The sequence below is a fragment of the Eptatretus burgeri genome, chromosome 4 (assembly GCF_056783735.1).
Source record: "Eptatretus burgeri isolate ZD-2024b chromosome 4, Ebu_testis_v1, whole genome shotgun sequence".
Classification (NCBI taxonomy): Eukaryota; Metazoa; Chordata; class Myxini; order Myxiniformes; family Myxinidae; genus Eptatretus; species Eptatretus burgeri.
In genome coordinates this window covers 94,284,751-94,309,716 of record NC_140964.1, presented here as the reverse complement: position 1 = coordinate 94,309,716, position 24,966 = coordinate 94,284,751, and the positions used below count along the sequence as shown (strand labels likewise).

The 24,966-nt window shown below is 35.4% G+C and overlaps 1 protein-coding gene and 1 long non-coding RNA gene across 2 annotated transcripts in view; both read right to left on the bottom strand.

Annotated features, from left to right (window-relative positions):
- The window catches only part of LOC147028700 (uncharacterized), a 290,211-nt gene that overhangs the window by 19,538 nt on the left and 245,707 nt on the right, over positions 1-24,966 (bottom strand). The window lies entirely within an intron of this gene.
- On the bottom strand, positions 13,331-16,751 carry LOC147028702 (uncharacterized). Its single transcript, XM_085879375.1, has 3 exons — positions 15,802-16,751; positions 15,540-15,704; positions 13,331-15,442 (listed from the first exon to the last, which is right to left on the bottom strand). Exons 1-3 carry the CDS (start codon positions 15,892-15,894, stop codon positions 15,260-15,262), a joined length of 441 nt encoding a protein of 146 aa, XP_085735501.1. The 5' UTR covers positions 15,895-16,751; the 3' UTR covers positions 13,331-15,259.

Sequence of the window (24,966 nt, the reverse complement as noted above, 5' to 3'; positions counted from 1 at the left end):
ACTAGTTTTTAAATTAATTCGCTTATTTGTTTTATTTACCTTTGTTTTAGTTATTTTTTCAATAAGACTTATTTGATATTTTTCACATTCATTATGTTTTCCATTTATATACCAAGACTGAGATTTTCTCCACTCTTTAGTTTGATTAATACTTGGTTTAACCATTTATATATTGTGAAAAACGCGGCGGTAGCCCTTGAAAAACCCTAACCCATCTTCCCATCGTTAAAACATAATCTATTTTATACACTCTATCATACAATATCCATATGGAACACAATCTATTCCATTATCTAAAATAAATCTCTTATCATCAAAGGCTCCTAATGCCTTTTTATTTACTTCTTCACTATATATGTTATGTTTATAACTTCTTATTGTATTCATTTTCCTATATTCTTCTTTCTTATTCATCAAACAATTATAATAATTTCTAAAAGTTATTGATTTCTTTATTACATATTTCTTTATTCCCTTTAACCTCTTATCAATCTGTTCACCATACTTATAAGCATATGCCTTTGCTCTCAATCCAATAAACTCACTCATTACTTTTCCACCCAACTCATCCTTAAACTTACCAATAACCTTTTCATTCTTTTTGGAAAATAACTCACTCTTCTTGCTGAAATTACTTGTATCATATACTCCAATATTTTTCTTCATATCTTCATAAACATCATCAGTTTTTATATCTAGGATAAAACTATCAGTATCCATATACAACAATGAAACATTTTCACCATACTCTTTCTTTAAGTCATTATACAAATAATCATACATCAATATCTTTGATAAATCAAGAACTGCTGTTCCAATATAAATTGGTTTATCCATTACAATACTTTCCTTTTTCATATGAATTGCAGAAAAGTTCTCTGAAAAAACCTCTTCTCTCTCAAAACTTGGTTTATTTATCAATCTCGAAGCTTCTTTCCAAGATGTTGCGAATCTAATGTTTTGCCTGTTTCTAACATTTTCCATAGTCTTTCCAAATACAGCATTATTCATTAATTTATAAAAGTCCCCTTCAAATTTTACTTTGGTATTTGCTCTCATATCTGTATTGAATTGAATATACTTTTTCACCCAAGGACTTTGTTTAAATTTTAAAACTCTATGAATTTTAGCTACTCTCAATCCTTCTCTCAAAAACTGTTTTAAGCTTCTCTGATGTAAAACATATCCCTCTTTATCATAGAATGTTGTTAATAACTTTTCTGTTGATTTGCCTTTAATATTAAAACTTTTATGATAATCACTTAACCATTCTTTCTTTGGAGTTTCTTTCTCACATGCAAAAGGAAGATCTTTATGCTTATTATGAAGATCACTCGGGTACCTCAAATCAACTTCAAAATAATAACCTTCTTCTTCGTCATTCAATTCCTCTTGAGAAGAAATAACAATATTCATCAAAGCCTTTTCATAATCCTTTTCTTCCACCCACTCTAATTTACCATAAGGCAGAGATTGAGACATTGCCCATCCATACAAATTATTAGCATCAAAATACATCAAATAATTACTATCTTTTTCACTATTATAATTTGGAAGATATTTATTATTTGCTTTAGCATATCTTTTTGAACATACTTGTGATATTCCACCTCTCTTGGACTTCTCAATCATCAAAAGCATATCAACATCACTGATTAAATCTATATCTTGTTTTGTCATTTTCAACATTGCACTCCAAGCTAAACCAGGAGCTGTGAAATAGTGGGCAGGGTCTAATCCATAACAATTTTTATTATGACAGAGTGTTCTAAAAGCCTCAAACACATCAGCTAACAATAAAACATCTGTTTTTAGATATAAATCATGATATTCTCCAAGGTTCTTTATCTTAAATATTTTCCATATTTCTTGTGCGTGTTTATATTCCTTATCACTTATCTCTTCTTCATAAAGGTTATTATAGAAACTTTCTTTTGAAGGAAGTTGTGTTTCTTTAAATCTCATAAATGAATCCATATAATCATAAGGATAAATTCCCTTACTTGTAAGAATTTTCTCTTTACTTTGAATTTCATTCCTTGTTTGAATTTCCTCTCTCGTAAGAATTCCTTCTTTAATCAGAATTTCATCTTTAATCTGAATTTCCTCTTTAGTTCGAATTTTCTTTATAATTAGAATTTCATCTTCAGTTAGAATTTCCTCTTTACTTTGAATTCTCTCTTTAATCTGAATTTCCTCTTTAGTGAGAATTTCCTCTTTTGGAAAGAATGAATTAAGATTTGGAAAAGAGTCCGTGGAGCTTAGATTTGATGCGAGGTAGGCTAGTGGTGTTCCCATAAACTTGTAAGAATCTAAAAACCTAATACGAGTTATAGGTTTTGTGAATATCATTTTTGAAAATGAAATATACTTTTGACTTGTGTTTGTTATAGCAGAAATATTCCCTGGTGTTTTTGAAAGTTCATTTATAAATAGATGTGTATCATAGTTGGCGCTGTTGTGAAGAAAGACTGGAATAAAAGAAGGTAATTTATAATTAAGATTACAACAGGAATGAGCGGGACCTCTATATTTACCAGTAAGATGACAATGGTCTCTAACTTTAAACTCCTTAATTTCCCCTCACAAATATGACAGATATTGTTCATTCTAAATTCTAATTTTTCTTCTTTGGTTAATTTCATCGGTTCATTTGTTTCTTTCATTAATTTAGTGAGTCTTATACAATCCTTTTCTAATCGTTTTACAAACTCTTGTGAAGCATTTTTTCCACGATAATGTTCAAGTTTGTTATACTTTTCTCCAACAGATGATTTGATATAATAACAAAAACCACAAGGAATATGTTTTTGATATTTATTTGTATATGGTTCTTTTGGATTAGGAGAAGCAGTATTTATCTTTTTAAGGATACATTCAAAATCAGCGTATATCACAAATGGGTGCATGATAGATTTATTATAATCTTCAAAATAAATCTTTTCACCAGGTTTAGGCATTGTAATTACAGCTGATTTATGATTACTACAATATTTTGAATGTTGTTCTAATCGTTCTTTTGTATGAAATGAATTAAGACATCGCTTACAAGGATATATTTTGTTTGCTGTTCTGAATACCTGAGAAGAGATTAATCTTGATAAATTATTGATGTATGTGTAATGTGAATTCTTTCCAACACTAAAATATAAAAGGTCAATGTGTGTTTCTTCATTTTTATAGTTTGAAATTTTTAATATTTGAACTTTGTTTGTATCCGTTAATCCATATACATTAATAGAAAGATTATTCTTTTTCTCAAATTTAGGAATATCTGTTAGTGGCATTGGGAATTTAAAATCTTTAATGTCCAAGGTATTCTCATATTTCATATATTGTTTTACTCTTTCTGAATTACATTTTGGTGGATGTAAGTGAGCAAGAACAGACCAGAGAAAACATTTATTATCATTGTTCTTAATATTAACAACTGCCTTCTTTAGTTTTATTTCTTTTGGTAATTCAATATAAGAAGAAGCTTTAAGAGGGTTTGATTTTAGAATGTGTATATCTAAAAAGATGATTTTTGTAATATTGAATCCACTTCCTACCACTGTATTATCAACATCCTCCTCTTGTCTTGATAGTTCTTCATAAACCCCACTATTCAAAAAATCTTGAAATGATGTTATAAAATGAAGATCTGTTCTCATATAAGGAGTTTGTTCTTCATCTTGTCTTTTCATATTCATTTTCACTCCCATATAAAACTTTAAAGTTTTTATTTCTTTTAATGTCTTTTTAATAAATTTTTCAACATCGGGTTTTACTATTTCAATTGATTCAGCTATTGATGATGGACCGGGTTCTCCAAATTGAAAAATCCTTATTTTTATATGCCCTTTAAATGCCTCATCAGTGTTTTTAATATAATAGTCTCCCTTTACTTTAAACTCATTTTTCTTGTGTTTTTGTGATTGAAGATGTTGATTATAACTACTCTTCAAAACATCCTTTGAACAGATATCACAATGTTTTCTTTCCAACTCAAGAGGAGATATTTGATGAAATAGATTAAATGTGTGTTTGTTGGTTCGGAGGTGTTTTCTATAATGTTTATATTCGTGATTACAAACATCGCAGTACGTTGTATTCACCATATTTATAGAATAAAACTTTGCTTGAACTAAAATTTTCTTGATGAAAATTTCGTTTAATTTATAGGTGAATCTGTGCTTAAAAACATTTTATCCTCCAACTTTTTCACTTAATAAATACAATGTTTCAAGACACAAAAGACAAGTTTCAATCAATCTCTTCATCTGTTAAAGATACTGAGAAATATGTCAAGGATGTAAAATTGAACAAAGATAAATATAACAACTATTGGATAAAAACTATTATGGTAAATAATATGAGTTCTTCAATTTCCTTCAGTGGAAGGGCTTTTAGTATACCTGGTAGAACATCAATTAAAGTATCTCTAACAAAAGTTTCTCCTCTCCTTCTAGTAATATATTCAAAACTAGAAAAAGCAATGAAACAAGAAAAAGTATCAAAGAACAAAAACCTTATGGATGAAGCTTTAGAAAGAAAAGATAAGACCATCTGTAATATGCAAGGAGAAATTTGTATTTTTTTCAACAACCCTAAAGATGTAAATCTTGATGAAATAAAGGATGTTAATATATCAGGTGAAATGACATTTCGTTCAATAGTAGTTAACGATAATTTTAAAATTACCTTTAATATAAAAAATGTTGTCGTTGAATCTGATAATGAAAAAAAGTATATCGATATCGATGGTAATATACAACTGAAAGTATAGATGAATTTCAGTTTAAGTAAAGTTTTACTTTATAAATATGCTAGACTTTCCTGATTCTCCATATGACAAATTTGAGAATTGTCCTGCGTGTGAAAGACGGGGATTAAACACAGAGTCAAAAGCCTATAAACAATGTATATTCTGTGATTATCTTCTAATTAATGATAATAAAAAATATAAAAAGGAAAATAATTCTTTTAGATTTACACCAAAAATGAATTACTTTACAAGATTGATTAGAGAAATGAATGTAAAGTATGAGGATGATAACACACCTTTCCTTACAAGGGAAGAAACTGAACGTATAAGAGAAATGTTCAAAGGATTGTTGTTGTATATTATTCATGGATGTAATTTTCAGGGAAATATCAACACAAGATATTGTATAAATAAAATAATGGATTATCTTGAAATTAAACCTGAACTTAGGATAAAATATAGAGTTTCTAAAAAAGCCAATAATAAATTAAATAACCTGTTTTTCAAATATATAAATGAATGATTTTTTACCTATTTGGGAAAATAAGATAAAATTTAACAACCATAAAAATCTCCCAAATTCATTAAGATGTCTCATAGTTGGTTCAAGTGGATGTGGAAAAACCTGCTTACTTTTAAAAATGCTCCTCACTCCCAACTTTTTAGATTATGATAATTTAATAATTTTCACAAAGTCGAGTTTTCAACCAGAGTATCAACTACTCTCACAAGGTTTTAATGCTGGTCTTCAAAAAGAAGATATAATAGGTTTATTTAAATGTCAAAAAACCTAAATGATTATAACATTGAAGATATAATTCAACTATTTTGTGATACACAGAGATGTAAAAAGAAATCAAATCCTATAACTTGTATTCTTAGTGATAATACGGATGATATACCGTCTCCCCAAGATTTGGATAAATCAAAAAAGAACCTCGTTATCTTTGATGATTGTGTTAATGAGAGAAACCAAACGGTAATGGACAGCTACTACACAAGAGGGAGACATTCTTCTTGTAATTGTATTTATCTTAGTCAATCGTACTTTCAACTTCCTCGTCGTTCCATCAGAAACAATGCTAATACTTTTATTTTATTCAAGTTAAATTCAATAGATATCAATAATTTTTGGAGAGATAATTGTTCTACATTATGTAGTAAAAAGAAATTTGAGGATTATATGAAGCACACGACTGAAAAATATAAATATATTGTTGTGAAACAAGATGAGATATTAAGGGATATATTTTTTGTTTTATAAACAATTACATATATAAATGACAACTATTATTATAAATCTTGTGGGTAAATCTGCTTCTGGAAAAAACTTTCATAAATCAAGGTTCTTGTGTAGTACAAATGAGAATATTGTAAATTTACTTAAAAACACCCCGTGATACGCATTGTATCAACAACAACTAGAGCAATAAGACCTGGAGAAGTAAAAGGTGAAGATTATCACTATATTTCAGTGGAGGAACATATGCGATTGAGGAATGAAGGACAAATATTTGAGGAGGTTTCTCTTGGTACAACAAAATATTCACATTGTAAGAGTGAGTTAAAGAAACTAAAATCTGGTGGTGTTGGGATATTAGAAACTAATCCAGAAGGAACGAGACAAATTATTAAATATCTGAGCGGAGTGAAGATTTTATCATTCGGTTTTGATGTTGATGAAGAAACTCAACACAAACGTATGAAAAGCAGAGATGCAAGGATTAGTGAAGAAGAAATTACAACTCGCATTAATGTTAATAAAGAATTTGATGAAATATTTAAAGAAAAGGATTTATTTGAACACATCTACTTGAATGATGAAGAAAAGGAAAATTTCCCTGTTGATCTTTACAATTCATTAAATGATATTTTACAATAAATAAATGGATACAAAAGAAAGAGCAAGAAGATTTAAGGAACATCAAGAGTTGGTTTCAAAAGTTGTAAAACAACAGGAAGACATAAAGAAGAAACGCAGACAGAAACTAACGGGCGAAGAAGCATTTGAAAAAAACAAGAGAAATTTTTTAAACCACTTTTAAAGACTTCCCAAGAAAAAATGAAAGATGTTTCCACAGTTCCCACAGTAGAATATACTCCTAGAAAGCTTCAAATGTTAAAAGATTTCAGTCAAATGACGGAGGAAGAATTAGAGCATTTAGGAGAATTAGAATATGATGATGAAGGTTTATTTCAACAACTGGAAGAGATTAATCAACCCCCTGATTATATTGTGAATGCTGTTCAAAACAATGAATATTCAGCGGATTCAAAAACCAAAGCAGGACTCATTCCAACAGAACAACCAGCAATATTTCATCTTGTTCAAGAAAAGGTATTGATATTTAATGATGAATTAAGGTTCTTAAGTTCTGCTCAACCCCTGTTAAACTAACTCCGAGATTAATGTTTCTTCTCACAAAAGATGGAAGACAAGGTTCAACTGTGAGGGATGAATCAAAGTATATTGATAAACCATTGGATATGGAAAATAATGATGATAGAGTATATATTGATTTGCTGAACACTCTAAATTATAAGGTTATTCTTTCTGGTAAAAGTAGGAAGAATGAGAAGGAGAAACACATTATTCAGGCTTTAAGTATCCTTGGTTCAGGTATTAGTTTTCTTCCAAATGACCCATCGCAATTAGTTAATAGACTGTTATTGTTGTTCGGCAGTAAGAAGGCTGGAAATAACAATTGTTTTAATGAAGCATCAGCCATTTTAGACCAGTTGATGAACATGAAAATAATTAATAAATCTCAATATAAAGACATTTTAACTCATATTAAATAAGATGAGAAGCACAATCCTGAGTTTTAATTTCACAACAAGCGACCACACATCTTCATTCCCATACCCACTACAACTTGACACAACAAAAGAATATGAGGCATCTTTATTGTCCATGGAGACTTATAATACCTTATTTAATATAACCGAGAAAAATGACAAGTTTAGTTATAATCCGGGAAGTGGATACAAAACGATAACAGTCTCACCCGGAGCATACGAGATTTCTCAAATATCTTCCGAAATTGCTCGTCTTATGAAAGAACAGGGTGATGAACCAAAAAATATTGTTATAAACATTCAAAAACATACTTCAAAATCAACGATTAAAGTTAAAAATAACTACAAGGTTGATTTCACAATTGATAATTCATTTAGAGAGTTATTAGGTTTCTCCTCAAAAAGATTGAAACTAATGGGACGTTTTACAGTGATAATGTCATTCAAATATCCTCAGGAATAAATTCGGTGTTAATTCACTGTGATTTGATTGATGGTGCTTATAATGATGGATTAAAAACAAATACAATATTTTCATTCAGCGCATACTCAACCCCAATTGGTTATAAATTCAATATGGAGCCTAAAAATTTGGTTTATCTACCTGTGTCAGGAAAAACCATACACAGAGTAAATTTTAGGATAACCGACCAAGATAATCGTGTGATTTCTTTTAATGGAGAAGTTATATCCATCAGAATTCACCTACGTGAAGTTTTTCAATAAATAAATACGATGGTTATTGTGAGGAAGCACGAGTTGGGAAAATATAAAATAATTACAGGGGATGGGATGTTCCTTTCCCCGTACTACAAGGGTGAAGGTATGTATCTTGGTAGAGGATACTATAAACCTAAGAGACAAAGGGGTGTTGGACATCAATTTAGAGGAGATGGGATAATTGATACTCTCATGGGTATTGGTTCAACTATTCTTAAACATAAAGACCTAATTGGTTCAACTGCTTCTGCTGTGGGAAATGTAGCAGGTGCTGTAAAGAGTATAAAAGATGCTCAGAAAGAATCTCATAAATTACAAGCAATAAAAGAAATTAAGAAAGGTAAAACTCAGTTGTCCCCCAAGAACGACAGAAAATAATTCAAATACTTGGATCAGGGTTTCAAAAGTTTTAACATCTTTTTTCCTAAATAAATACAAGTATGGAAGCAATTGATAGTATCTATGATTTGGATGATACTATTATTATCTCAAACTCCACTAAAAAAGAAGATTACTTCAAGGTAAATGCAATAACTGGAACAGACTGGAATACAAATGGTACAAAAAGTTTTGAAATAAATAATCAACAAACCTATTTGAATCTCTCCGAAAGTTTCTTGTTGTGTAAATTTAAATTCACTAAGGCTGGGAATAACACAAACGCTACACTTGTAAATGATTTCTTCTGGAAAATGTTTGATAGTGTGCGATTGTATATTGGAACACAAGAAGTTGAAGCGGTTGATTATGTCTCTGCTGTATCTGAAATGATGAAATTTACACTCTATACATTCAGTGATAGAATGGGAAAGGGGTCTGTCGAAGGTTTTATTCCTGATATGTCAACGGGAACAAACACAGACCCTGGATATATTCAAAGGAAAGGAATGTATAATGATGATACAAAAGCAGAAAATAGTTTTACTGTGGCAGTTCCTCTTAAAGGTATATTTGGATTTTGTGATTATGATAAAGTTCTGTATGGTCTTAAAATTAGATTTCAACTACAAAGGAATGATAATGAAAATAGATTGCTTTTTGGTGTTGGTAATGCTTTTGGTGATCAGAATAAATTTGTAATTGAGGAGATGAGTTGGTATATCAGTGAATATACTCCTAATCTTAAAACAGAAGAGATGTTGAATCGAAGACTTAACTCAAAAAACCACTCAGTGTATCATACCTCAAAAGAAGATGTCAACACGTTAAACTCAATCAAACTACTTACACGTGGAATTTGGGTGTTCTGGAAGGAAAGCCACGATATCTGTGGATGATTTTTAAAAAGCCAGATGGTGATACTGCGACTGATAAGAATAATGCATTGAGTGATAATGCTAAGGTGAAACAACTTCGCGTTTCTCTAGATGGAACATTTTATCCACGAGATAGATTGGAAATTAATTGGGAAAAAATGATTTTGCTGAAGCATACAAGTCTTACCAAAAGGTGTGTGAAAGTAATGGAAATAAAGAACCTATTTTGGATATGACAGCATTTAAAAGTTTGTATACAATCTATACGTTTGACCTAAGCGCTCAAAAAGAAACTATAAAGTCTAATCGAGTGGATACTTCCCTATACATTGAAAGAGGAGAGAGTGAAGAAGTTGATACATATTGTTTGCTTTTGGAAGAAACAGAATTGCAGATTAATACAGATAATGGTGTGATGATTAGTCTCACATAATTTTTTGTTAAATAAATGAGTGGCAAAGTACCAACTGGGGTATATGTTAATCAAATCAATCTTCATAAACTATCATCTTGTGTTCAAAATCAAAAGCCTTGTACGATTAACGTTAATACAATTCAGAGAAAAGGAGCAGTAAGAATTGATGTTTTGCTCACAAGAGAACAGGTTAAAATCTTGAATGACACTGGCTCACTTAAAATTAAAATGACAAAACCAATGTTGAAAAAATATTCAATAAGAGAGACGAGTGGAGGATTTCTCCCATTTCTAATTCCTTTATTTGCTGGTTTAAGTGCGGTTGGAGCATTGACGGGTGGTATTTCAACAGCGGTCAAAACTGCCAACGAAAGGAAGGCTCAACTCCAGGCTCAAAAAGAATTGGAAAGACATAACAAAGAGTTGGAGAAACAAATTAGTGGAAGTGGTGTAATTGTAGATTTTGCTGAAAAACTTGAAGGTCTGCCTGATAAAGCGAGATTGTTAGTTGGAGATATGCTTTCTTCTATAGCACAAGCAGGTGTAAAATTAACGAAAAGAGGTAATGGATTATATCTTTCTAATAAATAAATGAGTATTGATGAGTGGTTGAAAGAATTTGGAAATAATACAACATCAAATTTACAACTTGCCAAATATTGTAAGAAATTAAAAATTCATAATGTGGTTATTTGTATGAGAGATGAATTAACAAATGTGTCGAAACATACAAAGAATATTATTATGAACTTAGAAGATAATGATGGGAACGGTTCTCATTGGGTTTGTATTTTTAATAGTCAAGACAAATATTATTTTGATAGTTTTGGTCTTCCACCACCTGTTGAAGTCATAAAATTCTTACAGAATGGTGTTTATCAAACATTTCAAGTCCAAGAATTAAATTCCAAGTGTTGTGGTCAATTATGTCTATATGTGTTATTTCAACTCAACAAAAATAAAAAATTTTATGATATTATTTTTAATCTAATATAAATGACTTATGTTGGTAAAGATGGTTCTATCTTTGGTGTATCTCAAGAACTGGATATTGATTTATCAAATTATTACACAAAGGCACAGGCTGAACGACATAAATATAATATAAACAAAAATATTAACATGAAAAATGCTTATAAATTAAAAAATTATCCAAGCCCGACTGACGCGAATGACTTGGTGAGATTAAGCGATTTATCACAATATATATACTTAAATAAAACGGCTGTGTATTCTAAAGATACAGAAGTGTTGATATTATCTCCAGGTCATACAGAATTCACAGTTCGAATTAAAATAAATTTTTATAAAGAAGGGCGTATCGTTTGTATGAGAATAGAACAATGGGGGTATGATATGAATGATTTAGGGTATAATTGGTCATTTAAAATTAACCTCGAAGACCTGGAACAATTAAATCAGTCTCGTAAGGAAGAATATTATCCACTTGGTATCGAGAATGAGTTTTGTGGAGCCACGATTAGTAAACAACAAATAAAAAGAATTTAATAAGGGTAAATATAATAATGGTTTTGCCCTTGTTTATCTCATGAAAACAGAAAAAACAGGATTATATATAATAAGTAAGGAAATACAAAATGATTTAACTATGGGAAGATGGGGAGGTGTTTCGTGCCATAATATTATTCTAACATATATTTCTAATACATAAATGACAGCAAGAAGGCTTCAAGAAAATTATCATTTCTGTGTCCAAGCATACCTTCAAGAAAAGGGTATTCGGTATTTTAATAAATATGTTCTACAACATAAGAATGAGGTATTTTCAATAAAAGATTGGCATTATGCTGATGTTGATAAACCAACAACTTTAGATTTAATTAGAATGTTAAATAATGAAAAAATTATAAGGTTAAGAAAAGGTAAGGCTCTTTTAGAAATTCAAAAGAAATTTTATTGGTTTCCTGTTGTAAAAAAATTATTTTGGATACAGGAATAACAAGAAATCCTGATGAATATATGTATAATATTCTATGGGGTGTAAACGATTCAAGTATAGTAAGGGATGAGGAAGGAGTTGAAGAAGAGAGGGAAGAGGAGGAAAAGGAGGAGGAGGAGAGAGAGAAGGAGGAAAGAGAGAAGAGAGAGAGGGAGGAAAGAGAGAGAATGAATAAATATCAAAATATGGAAACCAGTGAGATTCAAAAAAGAATAGAGGTATTAAAGAAATTAACTTATCTCACCAGGGAGGAATACAAAGAATTAAAAAGTCTATTTACAATACTTTCGACAAGACTATCGACATCGAGAAGACATGTATTTTAATACAAGTTAATTCTTAAATAAATGGAGGAGAGAGTGAAGGCATTTCTAAGGATTCTTTATGTTTTAAAAATTAAGATTCAAATGTGCATGTTGGAAACTAAAAAGGTTTTTGCACTCTGCAGAAATTTTTCTCATAAATAAATGAGTTATTGTCTCAAATGTAAAAGAAAACTAATACTAAAAATATTTCATATATTAAAAGTAAAAATAACAGGGTTATACAAAAAGGTATATGTTCGGTGTGTGGTTCAAAAAAATCAATTTATCTCCAAACACAAACTCGGAGGAGATATACAAAAGTTTTTATCAGGAAGTAAATTTACAACTACTGGAATACCAGGGGAATTACATCTTCCAGGGTATTCTTTCTGTGGTCCAGGCACAAACTTGGATAAAAGATTAGATGAGGCAGACAATCCTAAATCCTGGAGTAAACCAATCAATAGAGTTGATGAAGTGTGCATGAGACACGATATTGATTATGGGAATACCACAACGTTGGAAGAAAAGCATGAAGCCGATAGAGAAATGTTATATAATTTGTCTCTGATACAAAATCCAACCTTGAGAGAAAAAGTTGATAGGTTCATCGTGAAGAAGATGATTAGTGCTAAATTGAAACTTGGACTTGGAAATTCAAAAAACTTATAGGCTCTAATGATGCCATTAAGACTGAAGAGCAATTAGCTGATGAATTACATAAACCAATATTCACAAAGTTTCAGAGAAGGAAAGTTTATTCCAAGGAAGTTGATTATATCTGGTCTGCTGATTTGATTGAACTCAATAATGATAAGGGGTACAAGTATGCTTTAACCGTTATTGATTTGAGGAGTAGATATGCGTGGGTTGTCCCTTTAAAAAACAAAACAGGTAATACTCTTGTGTTAGCTTTTCAACAGATATTTAATAAAAGTAAGAGAAAACCTAAGAAATTGTGGACTGATGAGGGTAGAGAGTTTTATAACAAGACATTTATGAATTTTTTAAAAAATAACAGTATTACATTATACAGTACCTTTAATGAAGGGAAGGCAGTTGTTGTTGAACGTTTTAATCGTACCTTAAAAGAGAGACTATATAAAAAATTCACACAACTCGGTTCACAACAATGGTCATCTTTTATTCAGGATATTGTGGATAAGTATAATGACACGATTCACACGTCAACGAATATGAAGCCATCAGAAACATTTACAAAATTAAAATATGAAAAAGAGATTAATGTCAGAAAACCTAAGTTCAAAGTTGGTGATATCGTAAGAATATATAGGTGGAAATCTCATTTTGAAAAGGGTTTTACTGAACGATGGACGAAAGAACTTTTTAAAATTGTTGATGTAATAGATACAGTTCCTTGGACTTATAAAATATATGATTTGGAAGGGGAAGAGATTTTAGGTTCATTTTATTCACAGGAATTACAAAAGACAAAACTAAGCAGATAATACACCTTTGTGGACACTAGAGGGACAAGTCCGAGGTGTATTACAGTATATAATGTGTGTCAAGGGGGACGTTCTTAGATCTGTGAACCCCAAACACAGAATCCTCAACTGAATAGTCAAGGCTTAACTTTTGTTTGTGTGTGTGTGTGCAATGGGAGCAATAGGTTGGCGCTTCACTCCCTCCTACTATACACCGTTGTGGACACTCGAGGGCCAAGTCCGAGGTGTATAACAGTATATAATGTGTGTCAAGGGGGATGTTCTTAGATCTGTGAACCCCAAACACAGAATCCTCAACTGAATAGTCAAGGCTTAACTTTTGTTTGTTGATGTGTATGTGTGTGTGTCCCAACCCTCACATTCAAAATCTCAACCCTAACCCTCACATTCAAAATCTCAACCCCAACTCAATCCTCGCCCAACACAATGTCTTTTTCAAAATGAGATTTCCACCTATATATATATATATATTTTTACGTTTTTTTTTTTTCTTCTTCCAATTCTGTCTTTTAAGGCTTTCAGGTTTGATGACGTAGAAAGAGGGAGTAAGCCTGCACTTTCTTCCCAGAACGAACAATGTATATTTTTTGTTTTTTTTTCTCTTCTTCCAATTCTGTCTTTTAAGGCTTTCAGGTTTGATGACGTAGAAAGAGGGAGTAAGCCTGCACTTTCTTCCCAGAACGAACAATGTATATTTTTTGTTTTTTTTCTCTTCTTCCAATTCTGTCTTTTAAGGCTTTCAGGTTTGATGACGTAGAAAGAGGGAGTAAGCCTGCACTTTCTTCCCAGAACTTTCTTGATCTTGCTCCCATCAAGCACCATCCGACAAAGAACTACATCGATAGGTTTAGATCCCAAAGAGTGATAGCAACTCCAAAAGTCTCCAAAATATAAATAAATAAAATAATAATAATAATAAATAAATAAATAAATAAATAAAAGCCCCCAAAAAAGTTTCAAGTGTCCAACATAAACCCAACTTTCCAAGTCTTCAAGGTATAATAACCACATTCCCGTTGAGTTTCCAAGATATGTATCACATTGTGAGTTATCAATCCAGAACCCACATTTCAAGTATTCAAAGTAAAACCAACTTACAAAGTCTCTTAAGGATAACTCATTTACTGATTTTTTCAAAATTTGTGAGTCTCCAAGGTAGGCCCCATATTTAGAACCATCTTGGCAGAACCCTTTTCCTGAGTCTCCAAGGTAGTTATTTAAACCATCAAGGCAGAACTCATTTACTGATTTTTTCAAAATTTGTGAGTCTCCAAGGTAGGCCCCATATTTAGAACCATCTTGGCAGAACCCTTTTCCTGAGTCTCCAAGGTAGTTATTTAAACCATCAAGGCAGAACTCATTTACTGATTTTTTCAAAATTTGTGAGTCTCCAAGGTAGGCCCCATATTTAGAACCATCTTGGCAAAACCCTTTTCCTGAGTCTCCAAGGTAGTTATTTAAACCATCAAGGCAGAACTCATTTACTGATTTTTTCAAAATTTGTGAGTCTCCAAGGTAAAACTTGTATTCTGGCTCATCAAGGTATAACTTGTTCAGTGGGTATTGTCTTGATAACTCACAATGAGTACTATTGCTGTAAAACTTTTTCAGGATTTTGCTGGTCTCCAAGGTATAACTCTTTGGTTGGGTTATCAAGGACGAACTCGTTCTGTGGGTCTTGGTCGCTCATAAGGTCTTCAACCAAGCCAACAATTTCGCCCCAAGTTGTAGCAAAAGCAGTATTTTCATTTCGTATTTCAGACACAATTTCCTGTGAGAGAAAATAATAATGTATTAATTAAGTTATTTAATTATTAAATGAGTATGCTTCAATCAAAGTTTGAAAATAGGAAAATAAAAAATCTTACCTCAATAGATAAGAGGTTTGAATCCAGTTCATCAACTTGAAGGTTTAGTTCCATAGAAGACAGAGAGTTCCAAGGAACACTAAAGTCATCCCACTCAAGGTCTTCAACCAAGCCAACAATTTCCCCCCAAGTTGTAGCAAAAGCAGTATTTTCAGATACAATTTCCTGTGAGAGAAAATAATAATGTATTAATTAAGTTATTTAATTATTAAATGAGTATGCTTCAATCAAAGTTTGAAAATAGGAAAATAAAAAATCTTACCTCAATAGATAAGAGGTTTGAATCCAGTTCATCAACTTGAAGGTTTAGTTCCATAGAAGACAGAGAGTTTGAGACAAGCACACAGAACACCATTGCCAGCAAGAACAAATGTTTAAAATGGAGCCTGGGTTTGAAGCTTTTATAGAGAAAGACTGGTGGGTGTGGTTTCCTTTGGAAATTCCCTGGGCAAGCCTAGGCAAGCCTTCATTGGGAAATTTTTCAAAACCATAACATCCTGTAATTTTCTAGTGATTTCTTTGTGAGTCAGAGATGAACTGGAAATGATGTAAGAGTGGGCGGGGCTTAGCAAAAGTAGGCGGAGCTTAGGAAAAGTGGGCGTGGCTTAGAAAAAAACCTTATGAAAAGTGGGCGGAGCTTAGCAAAAGTGGGCGGGGCTTAGGAAAAGTGGGCGTGGCTTAGAAAAAATACCTTATGAAAAGTGGGCGGAGCTTAGCAAAAGTGGGCGGAGCTTAGGAAAAGTGGGCGTGGCTTAGAAAAAATACCTTATGAAAAGTGGGCGGAGCTTAGCAAAAGTGGGCGGGGCTTAAAGAAAAGTGGGCGGGGCTTAACAAAAAATAACCTGTGGCTCAGGAGGTGGTCAAACAAGAGCATTAAGAGAAGTTTATCATTTCGTAATGGCACAAATGGGGTATCTTAAAAAATATAAAGATTCAAATGTTTTGTTTGTCAATATTTTAGATGGGGATTATTGTGCAAAGAAAATTAAACTATTGAAGGAATTTGAGAATGAACAAATCTTTATAGGTTCAATGAGTGAGCTGTTCAACCCCCAGGTGTTCAATTCAATGAGGTTCAACCTCCAAGTTAAAAGGGGAGACAAATAAATATACCTTGGGATAAAAAGGGGATTTATTTTTAGGGAAAAAAAATATAAATCGCTGAAAATCCCCCATTCATTTACATGGGGAAAAGTGAGCCAGAATCAGTATTCTTACCCTACTCAAGTGATTCTCATCTTGCTTACAGGGAAATTTGTGCATTGTGTTCCTCCAAGCCCATCCCTCAGTGTACTGCAGTTAGAGCAGAGGGTGGTGGGCTCTTTACAGAGGAGTCAGAAGTGAAGGCCTGCTGGGCTGGTTACTTTGAGCAGCTGTACCAGACTGATCCACCAGCTGTTGAGTTGGACGTCAGGGGTGTTACAATCCCGATTGCTGACCCTCCAATCAACTGTGGTCCACCTTCATTTGTGGAAACACAGGCTGCGGTGAACCGGTTGAAATGCGGCAAAGCTCCAGGGATCTGTGGCATCCATGCTGAACTTCTCAAGGCTGGTGGAAATGCTGCACTCGTGTCATTGCATGCGGTTCTGTGCTCTGCCTGGAACACAGGAATCATCCCAACTGATTGGAAGAGGGGCCTTGTTGACCCACTCTGGAAAGGGAAGGCTGATCACCAAGACTGCACCAACTACCGAGGGGTGACGCTGCTCTCAGTACTGGGCAAGGTCTTTGCTCCGATAATTATTGATAGTGTTCACCACCATCTGCTTGAGCACCAGCGTCCAGAGTAGTCAGGCTTTACACCAAAGAGGTCAACGATTGACCATCTCCTTGCTCTTCATGTCCTTACCGAACGCAGACGAGAGTTTCAGCAGGGCTGCTTGCAGCCTATGTTGATCTCTGTAAAGCGTTTGATTAAATGAATCAGGATGCCCTCTGGAGGATTCTTGATCTTCGTGGGGTGCCACCAAAACTGATCGATCTGATGTCTGATCTCTACTCTGGTACTGAGTGCTGTGAGATGTGGTGGTACCATCTCTGACTTATTTCCAGTTGTTACTAGAGTTCGTCAGGAGTGTGTATTGCACCCACACTTTTCAGTGCTTATATTGCCTGGATTCTGGGGAGGATGTCAGTAAAATCAAGCTGCAGTGTATCATTTGGGAATGTCAAGATCTCTGACCTCGATTTCACAGATAATGCAGTCATCTTTGCAGAATCTCTACATCTCGTTTTGGGACCTCTCGGGGTGCTGAATGAAGTCAGAGCAGCTGGGATTTTGGGTTTCCTGGGACAAAACTAAGATTCAGGCTTTCATTGACATCTTGGATGCTGCTATCCTTTCTGTACCTGTTTGTGGCGAGGATGTTGAGGTCACTGAGAGAATTGCTTACCCTGGCAGTGATATTCATGTCTCTGATGCCTGTGAGCTAGAGGTCAACAGACATCTGGGTCAGGCCTGTGGAGTCATGGATTCACTGGATCATGGGGCATGCCACTGGTGGTACCTGTGTGGGAGGATGAAATTCTGAGTCTTCAGGTCCTTGGTGCTTCCAGTCTTGCTCTATGAATGTGAGACTTGGACTCTGACCAGGGATCTGAGACGCAGACTTAATGCTTTTGGCACCAGGTCTATTTGGAGAATCCTTGGCTATCGCTGGTTGGACTTTGTGTCTAACGAGTGGTTGCTGAGATACTCAAATGAAATTTGTTACCTGCATAATTTGTGAGCATCAGCTGCAGCTGTATGGACATGTGGTTCATTTTCCTGATGCTGATCCTGCTCACCAGGCTCTCTCAGCAAGGGAGCCTCATGAGTAGAGGAGGCCAATGGGCCAACCACGTGCCTCATGTTTGCAGCAGGTTGATCAGAATCTCAAGGAGATTGGGATTGGCCAGGCATCTGCCTGGGAGATGGCCAGACGGAGGTCCCTGGGGTGCCAGATGGAGGCGGAAAGTGTACGCAGCGCACGCTGCTCCGGTGCATGCTCTTTCACTTTACCTGACCTGAACTAGAAGCTTTGAATGTTGTTCAAAAATTGTCAGAACGAGATACTCAATGCGGATGCTTTCATTTTTCCATTCATAGCTTTATTATGTTAATACGCCAAGCCAAATTTTGTGGACGTATCTCCTCCGAAACTGCAGGAGGGATTGTCGCCACTTTTGGCATGTGCGTGTTTTGTGGTCTAATGTACAGCATAGGCTGTGAAATCGTGCCAGCCGGACAGGTTTGGGAATTTTTAGCGATTTTCTAATTTTTACATTCGTTTGCATGGCGATGTGTGACGTCACAGCTGAGAGGTGTAATTACGTCATGACATCATCGGTCATTCGCTGACATCATTACGTCTGTCATCGACAGATCGTCACCACTGAGAGGCTTAATTCTAATCTTCGAAAACTGTGTCTGCAATGTGAAACCCTCTTCTGCACATGCTGACTTCCTCAGAGGGTGAATTTGACACAAAAAATGTAACAAGAAGCATTGTATATGAAGAAATTCGATAAATCACATTGTGAACACTGGATATATTGACGTCCTAATGAATCCTCACTTTAGAATCTTCACACTTAGCGTGGGCTTGGCTAGTATGTGATTAGTACAAAAATATGTAAATGTATTTTTTATGACATAAAAAGACTATTCCATCCATTGACTATCCCAGTTGGCCATTGCAGCCATCACTTTCCTCTTTCTCCTCACTCAGCACTCCGTCCACGTTCACCATGAAACGTTTGGAATGGTACCAGTTTGACGCAGACGGGACGACACTAGCAGATTGTGGACTTAGAAACATGAAACTGCTTCAGTTTCTGCTCTGCCTCTTCCTTCTGTCCCTCTCCAAGACCACCGGCCAAACTGTTTTTGAAACCTGCACCCACTCCTTCTTGAGCCCCAATGCTGGTTCAGCATCTTTGGCTCCTAGTTGCTGGGATTCTGTTGGGGTCCGTATGTTTGGCTTGCACACCAGCATCCGGATGATGATATCGCAGAGACGAGGTCACACCGGTTGATTCAGAGAAGAAGGCAGATGTCCGGATGGCAGAAAACCTGAGTTTGTGCGGGAAGAGATTTTTCTGCACTTGCAAACCAGGACCATCATCTGTAGAGTCGTGGTTGTCTCGAAGGTCTTTTGTTGTTCCTCGATAACCTGCAAATTTTCAAATAGAATATATGCAGCAAGATACTCTCCTTTATCATTCCTTCTCTTTCCAATCCCAGTATTCTATGAGCCTTACTAGCCACAGAGACAGTGAGACCATGTGAGCCCCATGTTGCAGCATTTATTTCTGGCCAAGAAGGGTGTCTTCCAGGATGAAAATGACCCCATCTACAGAGCATGTGTGGTCACTGAATGGTTTGATTTTGAGGTTGGGGTGTCATAAGGGTAGAGAAGATCATGGTTTTGGATTGAGGACGATATGAGATAGTGGTGAACAGCTGTCTTGAAGAACAGGATGGAGGAATAAGATTGAAGAGAATGTGAAAGTTGATTCCACAGGTGGGAACAAAGAGGAACAAATGATTGGAGGTGAGCAGTGATTCTGAATTTTGATGGGCCAAATGGCCTCCATTTCCTTGTTTAAGGTTGGACACTCAGTGAAGTCCTGCGGAGACTGTGCAACCTTTGTATATTAATTTGTTTTCTGAATCCGGAATATAAACATTGAAATTCACTTAGTTTGAGTTCCAAAGAAGAAAACAGAACCTCTCTTATGAGAAAATGTGGAGGTACACACCAAGGTATACCTCTCTCCCCACCAAATGAGGAACTTGGCATACGACATTTGATCAAGTGCCATTATTACCTCGTCCACCGAAGGCGGACTGAGGTTATGTTTTTACCCCTGTTTGTCTGTCTGTTTGGCTGGCTGTCTATCTGTGAGCAGGATATCTCAAAGTTATGGACGGATGGATTCGGACAAAATTCGGTGGACAGGTTGGGCGTGTGACAAGGACGAATTGATTAGATTTTTGTGAAGATCTGGATACGAGAACTTTTTAAGTGATTCTTCACCATTGAGAGATAAGGCCAAAAACATAGCATTATATCTCAAAACGTTGTGGACGGATTTGGATGAAACTTGGTGGATGAGTTGTGGATGTGACGAGAACAAGCCAATTTGATTTGGGTTAAGGTACAGATGCAGATCCGGCCTATCATTGGGATACAAAACGTAAACTGTTCAGCTTGGCGGAGGTATGCGCTCTTCCACATGCTGTTCTATTTTCATTTTTTTTTTTTTTTTTACATCATTTGATTAAGAATTGAAAGTTTTTTGTTGTTGCTAAGTTGACCTTCTGCTGATGAAAATAATGTGGTCTTGCAAGTTTCAGGTAAATTGGCCCAGGGGGTTGTAAACCTATGAGGAACAATAAAATACATACATTTCATTTTTGTCACAAAATATGCATATTGCTGAATATAGTTCTCAATTTAAGTTATGTAACTATATTATTCATAACTGCATTGGGTATTGAGAATGCAGGCATGCTCAAGTCTTTAGAAAAGGCTAAACTCATAAAGTCAAGGATGGGGGAAATTTGATGGGAGAATGGAACACATGTATACAATGTTTTTTTTTTTTTTTTTTTTTTTTTGTAAAACAAATCGTGTGTTTGTGGGAGTGGTGTTTGTTGGGTGTGAGTTGTGATGGATGTTTGTGTATTCTGTACGGGAGTACCTAATTCCTCTTAACAATCAAAAAAAACACGGTATATCAGAGCAGAAGAAGGGGTAACCAAATTTGACCATTGGAAAAAAAAAAATTTGAAATTGATCTTGATCACATCCAGAGAAGAGAGCATTGATGGTTGTCATTGAATGCTTGTGTTTTTCATTTGTATTTACGGCAAATATGTCATCCTATATTATGTATATGATCTTTTGTCAAATGATACTTGAGGTTCATACACTTTCAGAGAAATTTTCACACCTTCCTCATTGATAAAGACCTTCAAGTGTTTCCTTATTCCATTTTTAGTTCACATTGTAATCAGAATTATCCTTACTGACTGTCACTAAACCATCTTGTTTCTCCGATGCAATTCTGCTCGCGTGATAATGCTCTCATCCTTTTTGCATATCTCCGTCATCTTGCCATAATTTTGCATATCAACCATGAAATTTGCCTCGGGTAATGGTGCAGGTGAGAAAAACTCTTGTTCTTTCTTTGTGGTCTTGATGATATAACAGACTTCTATCCAAGATGAGAGATGCCTCAGTGACTGGCTTCATGAGAAAACTGTTCTGCAGAAAGTTGTTCTCCCATTTTGCATGCTCTGGAGCATATTTCTTGATTAACTGTGCTGCTTTCCACAAAGGCAGACTCAGGCTGTCCTTGGGTCAGTGCAGCCCTGACCAGGTAGGTGTTGGAGCGCAACTATACTGCTGCCAGCGTATGCTGAAGTCAGCCCAATCTCAAATTACGCAGCCAGGTGCTGGATCTTGGGTAAACGTGGAATGCGGCAGTGCTGAGCCTGTAGACCTGCTGGGAATAACAGTGCTTCCTTACCGTTATGCCCTCTCTCTCCCTCCTCTTCCCACCCTTCACTCCCCCCCCCTCCTCCTACACAACCCAAAGCTCTCCCCTGCTTTCAGTTCAATTCAATCTGAAATTTTTTTTTTTTGCTCATGATTCTTTCCCATGTGAGGTACATGACGATCTTTTGCCCATTATCAATCACGTGGCTAGAAACTTCCAAAAATTGCACTGCAGGATTTCTAACTTTTTTGTGTTTGTCAGTCTCCTCCTTTCACTCAATCTTGTTTCATCTGCCAAAGGCCACCAATTCGGATCAACACCAATAAAAACATTAACATTGCGCTGGTGTCCCATCGAGGCAGATACAGCATTATCAAGTGTAGGGATAGTACCCTCAAACTACATGCAAACATGAAATAACCCTTCCCCCCCCTCCTGCCCCAACCCTCTCCCGACTTCATTCAAACCTGTATTATATGCATATTTTTTCCTTTGTATCACAAAAAGCAGCATGTCCTTAATTCTAGTATTGAAACACAATTTTAATCAGGATATCATAAGGTAAAGAGCTGTCGAACCGTCAATGTGAAGTTAATGGTCATCAATTTTGCGACATTTCCATCACATTGGGAATTCTTAAATCAACCGTGGCTAATCTCTTTGGATAAGGAAAAAATGTCAAATAAAAGTTGAAAATAGTATCAATCAATCGAATGTACCAAACTCTCGAAGGAGCATTGGTACTGCCAAAGTAGTTCCTGGACAAAGTTTATGCTCGGTGGTTTGCTGTGTGACCTTCTCAGCAGTCAGTCAGGGAAGAAATTTGGAATTTGTTCTGGGTGCTCGCGATAACTTGTCTATTCTTTACAAAAGACACCGTGGGAAATTTAACGTCCTGCAATGACCACTGCTGGCAGATTGGTCCTCCAGCTTCACGTCTTTCTGATGGACGGCACACACATTGATTACATCGCCCAACATGCGAAACATCTCTTTGACAGTTCATACCTGGGTCGAGATTCAAATCCATGCTTGACAACTCAAAGTTGAGTGTGCATAACTCAGTTATTCTGCCAGCCTGAAAATAGTACAGGCAGGCTTAAAAAAATTGACAGATCAAGCCACAATAATCTTTTTAAAGGCGCTGTCACACCTTGACGATTTAGCCAGCAATGGCAACGTATAAAAATGTATGTAAAACGTTGGCGTACGCTGAAATTTTGATGTTTTTTTTTTAAGTTTTGGTCGTATTCATAACGTGTTGGTCGTATGCATAACATATTAGTCATGGGCACAGAACGTTTCGTTGTCTTATATATAACTTGTACCAACGAATGCTTAGCCTGTTGTCGGCGTTCACAACCAATGCCCAACGATAGTTTAACTTTGGCATAGCGCGCTGCACGTATCGCCGACGAACTCGTGGCGTAGCCTGTAAAAAACCTGCCACACGCCGATTTAAATCATAACCGCCTGAAAATTGGAAGTGTCAACCACGCAGTCACACCTTGACGATTTAGCCAGCGTATGCCGACCTATGAAAAATGTGTCTAAAACGCTGGCACACGTCGAATACGTTATGGGTAAGTTGTGTATACGTTAAGAGCACGCTGAAAATCGATGGAGTACGCTGTCATATTTTGTGGTACGTCTAGTACGTCGTGAAATTTCAAGCATGCTGAAAATTTTAGGACGTACTCGCCGTTTGGCTCACACGTTCCGCTACGCTGGGAATAAGTTGTAGGCACGATATGCGATCATTGACACAAGTTCCTTGTAAGTTACTCATAAGTCAAAACACGTTGAGGTAATGTTTAGCATACCCGAAACTTATTTTCTCCGTCAAGGCACATTTTCTTTTTTTCGCCTTGGCTCCGTGAAGGCACGTGACGAAATATCTGAAGTTGTTGTTTTTTATTTATTTATTTTAGTCTATCACGAATTTTAAAATATATTCGGACATTTGCTTTTAAGTTTCGATGTCGACGTGACAATATCCTCAAACAGAAAATATTCACAGAGGAGGAACTAAGAATAAGCCAAGCAAACTGAAGAGGCAATCGGATGTGACGTAACGGCACATGACGAAATATCGGAAGTTATTATTTTTTTTTTGTTTTGTTTTTTAAACGCTGCCAATACACCATTATACAGTAGCTGTGAATTAGAAACACGTTCAGTAAGTTCTGTGGTCGGCCGGAAGACGTCAATCAAATACGTCTGCATACGTCAATATGCGTTGGGGGTACGTTACACATCGGTTCAAAGCACGTTACTCATAGGTTAGAAATAAGTTTCGGGTACGCTAAGCATTACCTCGACGTGTTTCGACTTATGAGTAACTTACAAGTAACGTGTGTCCGTGTGTCAACGATCGCATAATGTGCCTCGACGTGTGTCAACGATCGTGTGACGTGCCTACAACACGTTACTCATAGGTTATAAATAAGTTTCGGGTGCGCTAAGCATTACCTCGACGTGTTACGACTTATGAGTAACTTACAGGTAACTTATGTCGACGTGTGTCAACGATCGCATAACGTGCCTACAACTTATCGCCAGCGTAGCGGAACGTGTGAGTCATACGCTGACATACGTGGTAAAATTTCAAGCATACTAAAATTTGAGGACAACCGCAAAGTACAATGATGAAAGCCAGCGTACTACGACGTATGGCAGTGTTTTTCAGCGTGCTCGTAATGTATACAGACTTACCCATAACGTATTCGACGTGTGCCAGCGTTTTAGCCCAATTTTGCATACGTCAGGCATACGTTGGCTAAATCATCAAGGTGTAACAGGGCCTTAACGTTCAACTATTTTGCCAGATTTTGAGCAGAAGCTTGTGGAAAGTGTGAGTGACAAGGTCTGTGTGTTGACCATACAATCTTAAAGAGATTGGATAAATAGATTTTAACTATTTACCATGTTGGTT

What these genes read in the sequence shown, in the direction of transcription:
- LOC147028702 (XM_085879375.1), bottom strand. Translation starts at nt 15,894, where the DNA reads ATGGTGTTCTGTGTGCTTGTCTCAAACTCTCTGTCTTCTATGGAACTA. An exon ending in CAAACCTCTTATCTATTGAG is followed by an intron (nt 15,705 to 15,801) that starts GTAAGATTTTTT and finishes TTTCTCTCACAG; the next exon opens with GAAATTGTATCTGAAAATAC. An exon ending in CAAACCTCTTATCTATTGAG is followed by an intron (nt 15,443 to 15,539) that starts GTAAGATTTTTT and finishes TTTCTCTCACAG; the next exon opens with GAAATTGTGTCTGAAATACG.